Source organism: Ceratotherium simum, chromosome 18 (genome assembly GCF_057802395.1).
Source record: "Ceratotherium simum simum isolate JZ-2026a chromosome 18, ASM5780239v1, whole genome shotgun sequence".
NCBI lineage: Eukaryota > Metazoa > Chordata > Mammalia > Perissodactyla > Rhinocerotidae > Ceratotherium > Ceratotherium simum.
The window spans coordinates 6429595-6443153 of NC_141917.1; the positions used below are offsets into that span (position 1 = coordinate 6429595).

Genomic DNA, 13559 nt, shown 5'->3' on the forward strand with positions numbered 1-13559 from the left:
AGTTCATGTTAAATCATCATCAGTAGTATGTGGCATTTCTGCAAAAGAACTTCCAGCCCCAAATTTCTAAGGAATGTAGGTTTTAACCTTTACGTGGATTCTCTGGTAATTTATAAACTATCTGTCTTTAAAAGTCAATATCATGGTGTTATGGCCTGAATTGTGCTCCCCCTACCAGTTCATATGTTGAAGCTCCAGCCTCCAGTATCTCAGAATGTGACTGTATTTGGAGATAAGGCATTTGAAGAGATGATTAAGTTAAAAGGAGGCCATGAGGGTGAGCAAAAATGCAAACTGACTGGTGTCCCAATAAGAAGAAGAGGTTAGGACACGGAGAGACACCAGGGGCAAGCAAGCTCACATAGAGAAAAGACCAAGCAAGGACACAGCTAGAAGAAGACTGTCTATAAGCCAAGGAGAGAGGCCTCAGGAGAAACCAAACCTGTCAACACCTTGATCTTGGACGTCCAGCCTCCAGAACTGTGAGCAAATAAATTTCTGTTGTTTAAGCCACTCAGTCTGTGGTATTTTGTTATGGCCCCGTGAGCTGATTAATACACATGTTTAGCAAAGACTTTTCCTTTTGAATATGGTCATTGAATGCTGCTGACTTGAAAAGCTACTGTAGTCATGGCCGTTTGGGAGAACATGAGATACCTGTTGGTGATTTGGGCCAAACTAATGTATAGTCTCTGGTTGAAATTGACCAGAAGTCAGAGTCTGGTGTCAATTGGTTTAAAATTTGTCTTTTCATTCTTACAGAACACAGTCTACAGGTTAGAATGGAATTTTAGGGGGACACAATTCAGTCCATAACAACACAATATTGAGTTTTAAAGACAGATTAGTTATAGATTACCGGAGAATCCGCTTAAAGGTTAAAAACTGCATTCCTTAAAAATTCGGGCCTGGTAGTTCTTTTGCAGAAATGCCACATACTGCTGCTGATGGTTTAACATGAATTGAGATGAGACATTCATTGAATCACTTCCTATACAGTAGGAGGGAAACAAGGTAGTGGCAGTAACCCAAGAGAACACTCTGGGGAGAGACTACTTTTCGGTACATTCAGCCTTTTAGTCTATTAAAATGGAAGCTGCTGCCAGGCATCCCCTCTCATCATTAGTGTCATTAATGAAACATCTAACATTTAGTTTGTAATAGGAAATTTTTTGTTTCCCTATTTGCAAAAGGTTGCAGTTATGCATCCAAGCAGTTACTTATCCTTCTTAATCACAGTGTGACATTTTGGAACACTTTTTGCCTTGATGAAAAAGGTTATTCCAATTCAAAGGAGACCTTGTGAATGAGAGCACTCACTGCTTTTCTCCTGCACTTGGAGTCTGTGACTGTTTTCGCAGGATTTTGCAACCCGTCGCTTCTCTATGAGTGTACTTACAAATATCATGTTTGAGTTCATGCCCAAGATTGGCCATGCTATCTGTGTGTTGTTTTTTATTCCTGTGCCCCTCGGCAAACTTGTTTCTCTGTTGTCTTGTTACATTTGATATCTATGTTTAGGTCCATTTACCTTCATAAGATGTCCTCTTATTCAGTCATAATCAGCAGAGTACTATGCTTGGTTTGTTCAATTCTAAATTTGTCTACTACAGTGTAGATTATAAATGGGATTACAAGTAGGCCACAATGCAAGTTGAAAATGGGGTAACAGTGCAGATGTACCCCATGTACCGATAAAAGGCATGTCTCCCTTCTTTTATGCTATGGTATTTGAAGAGAAATTTTACCTCACACGTGCACCATAAAGTGGTATATCATTTCATCTTACACTTAGCTGCACAAGTTGGAGTGCCTGCTAGCCTTAGTCATGTTATCTGACTCTGAACACCTATTGGTTTTAAATGAGTAGATGTGGATCAAATATGTCACCTATAAGGTGATGATGAATGAAGAGAATTATGTACAGTGTTTATATGAAGCTAAATTTCATTGATTCAGATTAATTAGAGAGATAATCTGTTTAAATTAATGAAAAGTCTAAACTGAAGTGTGTTAAAATTTCTTTTTTTTGTTTTTGTTTTTTTTTTTTCATTTTTATGTCCAGTGAAGTCACCAGAACTAGGCAAATTATATATTGCTTAGTGTAGATCCTTAGGGGAGAGCTCATTTAAGATTAGTAGAATTTGGGTTGTAATTAATATATAATTACATGTTTCTAAAGTTTTTCAAAAGCATCGAGACACAACACTTAAAATGTGTCCTCCTGTTGTGTATATATCATTACATATGGGAGAAAGGGTTTGGGAAGATACAGAGACCAGCATTTAATAAGTCCCTTGGAAGATTCAGGACCACCTGGTCCCTTGAGTTTCTGAAGAAAGCAGAGTGGAACCTCTTTGGGATAACTAACCTTCATTCAGCTATCTGGACTCACAAAGATCAAGGAGATAATGGCTTCTATTGGGTGTTAGTAGAGACATAAAGTTCAGTTAATCATTGATTGGTTTATGGACAGAGTATCAGACATAATCATCCAAACATCACTGTGCCAGCAGACTGTGGAGCAGGAGACAGCATTCAGACTGGGCAAAGACTAAGTAAGTAGTTTGTAATCACAGGTGCCCTGGAAATTAGGCCTTGAACTCTATTGAAACTGAAGGGAGTGGGGAGAGAAATGTCTGATGGCATTGCTTTGGAGAAATGGCCTGCAGAAGAGGTCAACAATAAAAAGTAAGTGACTGGCTCCATTTTGGATTCAAGAAAAGTAGACTATGAGTTATGGTGATAGCAGTTCCCTTTTAACTTATCTTGAAGGCCTAAGAAATCTCCCTTTGAGAATTGTAAGGTTCCGTATGGCTCTTTAAAGATATTTCGTCACAGAACTTGATTAGAACGTTCCTTTTACTTTCTTATCTTTGTAACTTCCCATACAGCTCATTTGTTTGGTCTCCTCTCTTCCCATGGTGGATAGGAGCTAAACCCTGAAAGCTAAGATTGTTCCCTGGGCTTGAAGTCACAGGTAGAATGGACGAGAGAATGAACAGAGTGATGGCAGCCTCCTCTGCGGAAAGTAGAGTCAGCTAGAAAGCTTGATGAAGTGAGGCTTGTGTAGTCTTCTTCCACGAAGTTCTGAGTATTGGAAACTCTATGGTTTGTCTTTTTTGTTCATCTAAACTATTAATCAAGCTGACCTTCTCCCCATCAGTTTCAAACTTGCAGTCACTGAGCTGAGAAGTACAAGTTTGAGTTTCTGTGTGGCTAATCCAGCTTTCCCTTCTTCTAGGGAAACTGTGTTCTCCAAGACTTAATTTGTGTGAGGAACTTTCTATCAAGATTTCGAGTATCTTCTAGGCTCATCTCTTCCAATTGGCTTGTAATGAGCTGGTGGAGCGCTTCTGAAAGGAGCAAATGGCTCTCCAAACTTCCTCCCTCCAATTTTATCTAGCTATTATACTTGAGTTGAGTGCTATCTATGTATAAGATTCTGGAGCTCTTCCTTCAGGCCAAATATAGCTGGAAAAATAACACGATACATGCTGTTCAAAAAGAATAACAATAACAGATATAATATAATAAGAAATGTAATATAAAAGAGGATAATGAAAATAATATAATCACAGCCAACAGTACTGTCTACTTCTAGTGGCCATTTCCATAGGAAATCAAATTGCATTTGACTCCCAATTTTCAATTCCAGTCTTTAACCCAAAGCCCTAATAACACCCATTGAAGTGGTTGGTCTTTCGATTTTCTTGATACCTTTTTATCTTAGTCTACTAGGTTGACATAATAAAACACCACAGACTGGGTGGCTTAAATAACAGACATTTATTTCTCATAGTTCTGGAGGCTGTGAAGTCCAAGATCAAGGTGCCTACTGATTCAGTTCCTGGTGAGGACTCTCTTCCTGGCTTGCAGATGGTCCCTTCTGGCTGTCCTCACACAGCTGAGAGAGAGGTCTGGTCTCTTTCCCTCCTTGTAAGGACATTAATCCCATCACGGAGGCTCCATCCACATGACCTCATCTAAACCTAAATATCTCTCAAAGGCACCATCTCCTAATACCACCACCTTGGGAGTTAGGGCTTCAACATATGAATTTTGGGGGATACAAATGTTCCATTACACTGACTCCACTCCTCCTCATTTGGGGGGACTTTAAACTGGAAGAATATTCTAACACATGACCTAAGGATTATCAGATGTTATCAGCTAAAACACAGTATTTTTGGTCTGCACTAAATGACTAATAAAGAGAAGAAATCCTGAGGCCAGGACATATAGCAAATTTTATTCTTAGGGGGGTTGCAAGAAATGCTAAGGAGATGGGATTGGGATTCTCTGTAGCCATGTCTGAGAGCTCAGTTAAGGAAAATTCTACCGGATCATTTTCTCCCCTAAGCAAGAGCATTGTTTTACTTAAACCCATCTGATGCTTATGAGATTCAGGGAGCTTACTGAATATTCATTTGCAGCTCTCTTTATCAAGTTCTTGTATTCCCTTTCATTTTCCTTTGACTTCTAATTGGTATTTTTGCATATTTATGATCTGCTTTGTTTTAAGTTGATGACCTGTTTCAAATGCTGTAATATCCTTTCTCCTCTGACCCTGTGCAGTTAGTTCACAGATAAATCACATCATTAAGTGATTCAGGTCATTAAGTGATGCTTCTGCTCATTACCAGGAACCACTCTCTGCCCTCAACATGCATGTGTGTGCCTGCTGTCCTCTGTAGATATTGTAGCGGGAAACCACTAAAGTAAGATTAAGAATGAGAAGGTTGAAATCTTTAAATGTATAATATCTCAGAGTCACAAGGGATCTGAATGGTTATCCAAGCCATGTGATAATTTCTCATATGTTTAAAGACAGTGAATTCACACCTTTAAATGTTCTCTTCCCAGGTGAAATAATCCTCAGGTAATTCCCCCTTGGTCACATGATTCAGTTAGAAACAGCTTGACCCTCAGTTCCTTTCCTCTGAACATACACAGACACGCAAGCATCGCCAGTTAAATGCTCCATGGATGTGTGGTCTCCAAAATGCAGCCACTTAAAATAACTGTAAATGATGGAAGCACTTTATAGCATAAGATGCAAATGCTTTATAAAGGACAAAAATATTAGCTTCTTGCAATGTAACACATGTCTCTTTAGAAATTCCTCAGAAATACCTTCCCCACACCCTAGTAGAGGGTCAGACGAACCTGGACGAACCTGACCTGACCCATGTGAATTGGGGTGGGATGGGATGGTACAGGGACAATCCTGAGAGCCTAGCCTGCTAGGGGCCTTCCCTCAAGTCTCTTAACTTTTTATACCTTTGTTTCTTTGCCTATAAAATGAAATAATAAAACATATCCATCCTCCTGATCGTTTGACTTTCTGGACACTTGCAAGGGTTAAAAGACACAAGGTATGTTTGGAAGAGCAATGGTGATCACTGCGAAAGAAGCAAATGACAATTTGCTGACAAATAGCAGCCTTCCCAGCAGCACAGGATTTGCTAATTGTGCATCTCCTGGAATCACTGAGTCACCCCACACTCGCAAAAAGTGCAGACAGAGAAGTGGGGAGTGGCAGGATGACCAAGCTCTGCAACGACTTTTTGGCACAGCCTGGTTTGTACAGATCCTGGATCACAGTCCCTGCTCAGTTTCAAGGCCTGGTTTGAATCTTCAGGGTAAACTTTGATGGCTGTTATTACCTCAAACTCTTTGTTTTCTTCCAAGATGTCTCGTGGGAGGCCAAGTTTCCCCTCCTGTTTTCTGACAGATGTGAGAGTAGCTAAATGAAGCAACAAGATAAAAGAAGACATCAAGACAGTAGGATGTTATAAAACACATCCAACATTGTGAAAATAGGATTTTTTTATCATGTGTTCTTCCTAACAATCTTCTGGAAAACAAAATACTTTGATATTAGTTTCAAAAAGAAAACCTTAACCGAATCACTTCCTTGGTGCCCTAGGTTTCATACAAAGTCATTATATGAATGTACCCGTTTGAAAGAAAAATGCTTTAGGACATCAGTCACGTTTGTAAATTTGTATAGTTATTAAAATACCAGGGCCAATTTTGTTCATCTTAGAGTATAGTATTTCAGGATGAAACGAAATATCAGAAAATGCTTGGAATTTGATTAATTTTTCCATCAGAAAAAAAAATAACGCATTTTACTTGACATTAAAGCTCTTAGTTGTTTATTTCTTCAGGATTTTCCTTTGCGTGTGCAAATAAAAATCGGTTAATGTGTTCTTTCCAATTATCCATAGACAGGAAGTATTCCAATTGCGTGTTATTTGAAGCAATGCACCATCCAGAATGAATGACCAAAAGAAGGCTTTTCCTTAATTTCTGTGACAGTACAAATTTGCCAACACACTGTGTCAGGCAGAGACCAGGCAGCACTGGGAGTGAAGCCACACTTCTCTCCAGAAAGCTCCTCCTGCCTTCGACGGAAAAACAGACAGACAGCCTTCCCTTGTAGAATGTTGGGGGAGCTTCTTAATAGACAAGAAATGTCTTCCTGGCCAGCCACACTGGCGATGGGCACAGGGCCCAGTAGTACTGGGGGAGTACCTTGACTTCAGTCTACAAATAGGATTTAAACACAGAGGCTCTCGAATGTTAGACTGAGCTGGAGGAAGAGATAACTTGTCCTGGGCGACAGTTGCTAAGGGAGGCAGTGATGGCGTGGGCCAGGCATTGATGGCACAGGAGGCAGCAGTTCCTAGTACAAGCAGAGGCAGCAGCCTCTTACCCTGGCTGCCTACCTGTGGGAAGAAGAAGTCTATGGAAATAAAGAGAAGAACTGTGCGCCTTGGGGCCAATGGTCTGTTGAGGGAAGACCCTCCGACAGGGCTGGTCCTGCAAAATAGAAGCTACTGTCTTGCTGGCTCAGGTGGGAACTGAGAGCTTGAGGTGTACAGGCCTGAGTGGAGTGGCCATGTCCCTTCTGGGAGCAGCACAACCTCAGCAGTGGGGTGGAGAGGCCGGAGATGGCAAGGACCACAGATTACCCCACAGGGGGCCTGCAAGGTGGGGCATCCCATCCATTGGACAAGAGCGCACCTCCCGCTCTGTTCCCTGGCAGGGGTATTCAGAAGAGATAACTGGGGAGTGGGATCCTAGGAAGAAAAGGAGGAGACAGTACCTGCCGTCCCAGTGGTTAGATTTGGTGTTGTTATAGAAGTGCCCGTTCATACTCCTTGCTAAGGGGGCCAGGAGACAGGTGATGGCTTCCTCCAGTTCTCTTGCTCATATTTGGCTCTTATTTTGGAGGAGCTGACTTCCTAAAATGTTTACATTTTTGCTTTGAAGGCACTTTTTAATGAGAAAAAGAAAAAGCTCTCATAGATAAGCAGTAAGTTACTTTTATTGTTATTTCAGCTGCATCTAATAAGGAAAGCAATAGTATTTTCTAATTCTGAGCAGCCTGGTTAGTGTCGGTGCTTCTCATTTCCTGCATTCTTTGGTGCATTCAAAGCAAATCCAGCAATGACAAGGTTTGAAGAATCTTTAGCAAAGTAGATAGTCATTTTGCAGAAGTAAAGTATGACAGGGCTGAATTAGTTGCACCATTGGGCACGGCACGGAAATTAACTCCTGTCAGCTAGAGGAGGACCCTCCTCAAGTAGGAAGCCAGGAAGTTCACCAGATTTCCCAAGTGAAATGATTGACAAGATTGACATTGATTGACAACCACTGGTTGACATTCACAGTGGTGATGTATGAAAGTATGGCAACAGGAAGGAGGAGAGCCCCAAGCAGTTAGGAATGTTTGGAAGTAACACTGAAGACTGCCCCTCACTCCCACACTCTGGGCCAGTGCGCACACTCACACACAAGCACACATACCTCCCACGCAGATGACATGCATGTGTGACATGTGCATGTCACATGCACACATCACACGTGCACCACGTAGACACATACACATATGTGTGACATGCACATATCATAGGAAATCACACATAGATCATGTATAAACTACACAGTATGCACACGTACTTCACACATTACACAAACAACACATACATGTATAGCTACATATCACACATACATCACACAAATCACACAGAGACAGATCATAGACACACATGTACCACATGCATGTACTGCACATACAAATCACACACAGCATACACAGCACACACAGATCTTACATTCAAATCATGTACACACATACCAGACATAAGGCACACACAAATCACACACACATATCACACATGTGCACATATCACACACACATACACACAGAGCAATACCCACAGTTAGTATTTTAGTCATCTGTACTACTAGGGGGCAGATAAAGTATGGACACATAAGAGGACATTTTCGGGGGGCCGTGAGGATGTGGGTGAGCTCTGGGAATACTCCACCTGCAGTGCCTGTGAAACCAGTGGGTTAGACAGGACAATTAGAAGACCTCTTCTAGACTGAACAACACTTTCCCCCACTTCTAAGGGGCATCTGTGTTTACTCACAGAGAGAAGCTCATCATACCATTTTCCAATGTCTAACTCTGTCCTGCTTTGCCCCTCCATCCCCAAAATGCTTTTCCCAGGGTTTTAGGAGGCTAATAACCAAAATCCCTATTTTCCACCTGTGTTCAGAACCTATCGAGAGATAGACAAGGGCATCAGGTGGTAGGAAGAACAGACTATCACTTTTATTACTGTTGCAACTGTTTGGAGAATGTGATTTAGGTCTGGGCCAAATGGACTTACTACTATTCCCCTGGATTAACCCATCTCCTCACCCCCAGCACAGAGGCATGTGGGTCCACTGGGCTCCCTGCTTGGCTAAGAACAGAGGAGATGAGAGTGACCACTTTCCTCAGAGGGAAGACCCCCCGAGAGGGGCAGAGGCCAGGCTAAGCTGCATAGTATCAGGATCCTTCTCCCAGCCTCTGCAGTCAGATAAATTCGTCCTACTGTCATAAGGAGGAGTGACTACAGTGTGCAGAGGGAGGACAGTGTGATTCTCTGAGAAGTCCCATCAAAGGGAACCTTGAAGGTTTTGGAATAAAATCTCCCCCAGTAAGTTGGAGTCATAGCCACTCACGCTCACCATGTCAGGTGATGATGGGATAAGATGATCTGGGCTAGTGGGGGAGTCTTAGAGAGGAGCACAGGACTTTGGAAACTGACGCCCTGCCTTCATTGTTGAAGCCACTAGTGACCTGTTTGGTGAGAAGCAAGGTTATGAGGAGGGGGACAGTAGGGCATTTTATCCAGGTATGGCCATCCATCCTCTGGCAGACCTGTGGGTCTAACCCTGAACACATAAAAGCAAAAATCAATAATGATCAGTTTTGTATATTATTACTACTCGCTCCATGTAAAAAGTGTACTAATAAGAGCACACACTGAGAAGACCATTGTCATACACTTTGGTGAGAATATCAGTGGAACATTTCCTCAGAGCAATTTTGCAATATGTGTTAAGAACTTAAAAATATTCATGGCTTTCAACTCATTGTATTTTGCTAATCGAGCTTAAGGAAATGATGAAATATGAAGCCAAAGCTTTGTACACAAGGTTGACCACTGTAGCATTACACAAATGCAAAGAATATTAATAAAGTAAGTGTGAAATAGTATGGACATAACTAAATTCTGATGTAGTCATAGAACTGAACATCATCTAAGCATTCAAAATCCTGTTTCCACAGAATTTTTATGATGCGAAAAAAATCTGATTAAATGTTAAATTTAAAAAGCAAAGCAAAACGCTACATTCAGAATGAACTCAGCTCTTTTGGAGCAAAATGGAGGTCTTGAAAAAACAAAGTATGACACCAAATTTGAGAATCTGGAAGGATGTGGAGTGGGTAGACAAGGCCATATGGACAGCAGAGTGTTCTTCCTGAGAAGGGCAATTATAGGTTCATTTAGTTCTTCTTTGTATTTTTCTGTTTTCCCCCCAAATTTTTGTGAACATGAATTGCTTTTATCATCAACAGAGTAACAAGTTATACATTTTCAAAAACTATCATATTCCTATATAAACAAGAGATAATGGGGAATATCACTTCTCCAGGCTCAGTGAATACAGTTTTGGGGTGAGGGAAGCCTGTGTCAGTCACCTAGTGTCACAATAATGCTGTGTAACAACCATGACATCTCAGAGGCACACAGTAGTAGACTATGGTTGGCTGAGTGTCTCTGCTTCATGAGTCTATCATTTTTCTGGGACCAGTGGGCTAGCCAGGGCATGTTCTTTTCCTGATGAGACACAAGAGAGGCACCCAAAAGATGCAAGGACTTCTAAGCCTGGGCTAGACCTGGCACTGGCTTGCTCCCGCCCACATTGCATTAGCTGCAGCAAACCACATGACTGAGCTCAAAGACAAGGGAGGGACTGCATAGTCATCTGTCAAAGGGCATGGATCCAAGAAGGGCATAGAATCCCTAAAGGTAATAGCTGTTTTCTGTTAAGTAGATAAAGCAGAAAAAATTAACTTCCTGCAGAATCATCTCTTTGAAGACTGTTGCTACTGTGCGTTTTGTTATTGTTGTGTTCATGTGTTAGAACCACTCACCCTGTTGAGTGTCCCTTTCTGTCTCTTTAGATCCTGGCCAACGTGATCATTTTCATCTGCGGGAACCTGGCGGGAGCGTACCATAAGCACCTCATGGAACTTGCGCTGCAGCAAACATATCAGGACACATGCAATTGCATCAAGTCCCGGATCAAGCTGGAATTTGAAAAGCGTCAGCAGGTAAATGCATTTTCAATCTTCCTTCCACATTATTTGAGGCATTATTAAAAGGATGTTCTTACTGTTAATGTCAGGTGTGCAGTTCATTCATTCACGGGCATCAGAAAGAAACCGGGGCAGCTAATTGCCCGTGCCCACCCAGCCTCGGGCCGTGCGCTTGGTGGAGTGATAAACCAAAGAGCAGAGGTGGCATCTTCAGACCCAGACCCAGTGATCACAGGAACAGCCACATGCAGACAGCCATGTCAACCACCATCAACACGTGGCTGGGGAAATTCAAATAATAATAACAATAATAATAATGCTTCGTTAAGGCACTCACTTTTGGTTAAAGCGCTTTTCTCTGTGATAATGTTTGTGACAAGTATTTGCCCCAGCTGAAATCTGAGCTGTGCCATCACGGCACTTTGTATAGTGCCTGTTGTCCACATGGGATGAAACGATCACATCGTTCTTGAGGGAGGTGATTGGAGTTGGGAAGGAGGGTCTAGTAGGGAACTGGTTGTTGTAGTGTCAGAGGCTGTCCTGCAGTGATTGCTGTGGGTGATGGATAGACACGTACATCACAGAAATACATGGTTTATGATGAATGAAGCATCACAAGAATAAGAAATGAAGCAAGTAGGAGATGGGGGAAGCAAAGCCTTATAGTGTCATCACAGATGGTGGAGAGCTGGTGAAATAGATATGCTTTGGAGAGGAAACCACAAAATACAAGGAGACCTGTATTTGACATGCTTAACTACAGGTGACGGTGGGATATCCATGTGAGTCGCTTTGTTTTTCTTGGGTTTGTGTATTTAACACCAGGGACCCAGTTCCCATCTATCAAGGTAACAGCATGACTGGCTATGAACACCCCACTCCACCTCTGAAAGCCTCCATCACATTACCTATGCTGATACCAGTATTTGGCACATAGAAGATGCTTCATTGTTATTTGTTAAGTTATATTGAGTTAGTCCATTCTATAAAATTTCTTCAAAATATATTATGGTGGTGGGAGCTAAAAATATCTTTTCAATTTTGATGCTAGACTTTTATTTGTATATCAACTGATGAATAGTAATCAAATTCACTTTTGAAAACAGAGAGTTCAGTTCACTCATTCAACAAATATCGATTGGGTACCAAGTTTGTGTCAGGCCTTATTCTAGGCTCTGGGATATGGCTGTAAACATTGCTTTCTCCCTGGTATTATTAGCAAATCTCATGGTTTGTTTATAAAAAAAGTATTTTGTTTTACAACAAAGGTATTCAGTAACGAATGTTTAATTCCATGATCTCTATGTATAGCAAACTCTGGATTCAACATTAAGAGATAGGACTGTTATCCATTATATCTTCATATACCTATGTTCAGTAATACTTTAAACCTACGTTCTAGAAAATTCCACAGTTTCAACAAACAGCATTTAGTGTTTGTGTTTCTTCCCTCTATAGAGTTCAAATGTGTTAGGATAGATGGTTTCCTTTATCAAACAGTAGTGACTGGGTCAGGTTGGTCCTGACAGGCATATTTAACTTTCTTTTCCATCACCTCCAGACTCTACTTCAAATAGCACCAAGGCTAGGGAGGACTGGAATTTCAAGTAGATAGATTATATAATCTAGTACTTACACGACCAGCTTTGACAAAAGCAATGTCAGACTGTTGACTTCGTCTGTGCTGCATACTTCTCTGAAGAGACCTTGAGCAGTCAGAGCCAGGTGTCACCCCTTGTCACGGTGATCTGTGGCATCAAAGTGGTCAGACAGGCCACACTTTGACTTTACGTAGCTCAAGAACCAGACCAATGAGGCAGCCCTTGTGCTAGAGACTTTATGGGACCAACATGGGAGGTATTATAAGGGCATTTACTAGTTTTTAAAAAAAAGCCAATGATCCTTTTTAAAATAAGGAAAGAGAAAAGGGTAACTTTGAAGAAAAATAAGACCTTATTCTAAAGATGTTTAATAAAATATAATTTGACACCACAAACGTATTTTGCCACCAAAATTGGGAGTCAACACCCAGGGTCTGGTGCCCTGAATGTAGTACTTTTCTTGTTTTAGAAAATATGTTCCTAGAATTAGAATGAATGCTTGTACTTTTTTTGGACCAGCATGTAATTAAACAGGAACAAAAAATTCTCTTAGTTAATAAAATCAGTAAGATATGGTCTGATAGATATAAGGAAACAGATAAAAATTGTCTATTGGCAATCTATGTGTCCTTCGTACAGAAAAGCAGTCTCTGAGAGGATGAGGCCTGGTGGGCCACACACCAGATTAAGCACCTCACAGAACAAATTAAGGTCCAAGGGTTCCACATGTCACTTCCCGCCCACCCTTCATCACAAACCATCTTTGCTTCATCCACAGTCACTACGGCAAACAGCAGTGTCCTTCAGAGTGCTTCAAATTCAGGGGTAGGGGTGTATGCTAAGCAGCTCCAAAACAATTTGTTTAAGCCGCTATTAGGATAAAATCAGTACCGTCTATTTTAATGTTATATATCAGCAGTTGCCTCAGAGCAAGTTGACACTCCCAGTGGTTGAGTGGCCGCCATCTTGAACGGTTACTCAACCGTGTTTCACAGCTTCACCCCCTGCTGTCCTTAATCCTTGAAGAAGAAGGCAAATGTCACATGAGCCCAGGAAGCTGCCTCTTCTGCAGCCCTGCTGGGGGCTATAAATAGTTGGTACTATTGGAAAGTACCTAGGGATTCTGAAATCTTTTCAAAATTGCTCAACTCTATACTTTCTTTTCTTCAAATTTTGTGATATTTTTCCTAGATGCAAATGAGATGAATTTCTAGAGATTAAAAACCATGTTTGAATAAAGTGGCTATTTGTGCTATAAGATTTGGGGAGAGGAGAGAATGAAA

General features: G+C 41.3%; 1 protein-coding gene across 1 annotated transcript in view; it reads left to right on the forward strand.

Moving 5' to 3' along the window:
- ADCY2 (adenylate cyclase 2) overlaps positions 1–13559 on the forward strand; it is a 404666-nt gene that overhangs the window by 198396 nt on the left and 192711 nt on the right. The window contains exon 4 of the mRNA XM_087443107.1: positions 10541–10690. Within this exon, the coding sequence (XP_087299233.1) occupies positions 10541–10690 (150 nt within the window). The remainder of the gene's footprint in view (positions 1–10540; positions 10691–13559) is intronic.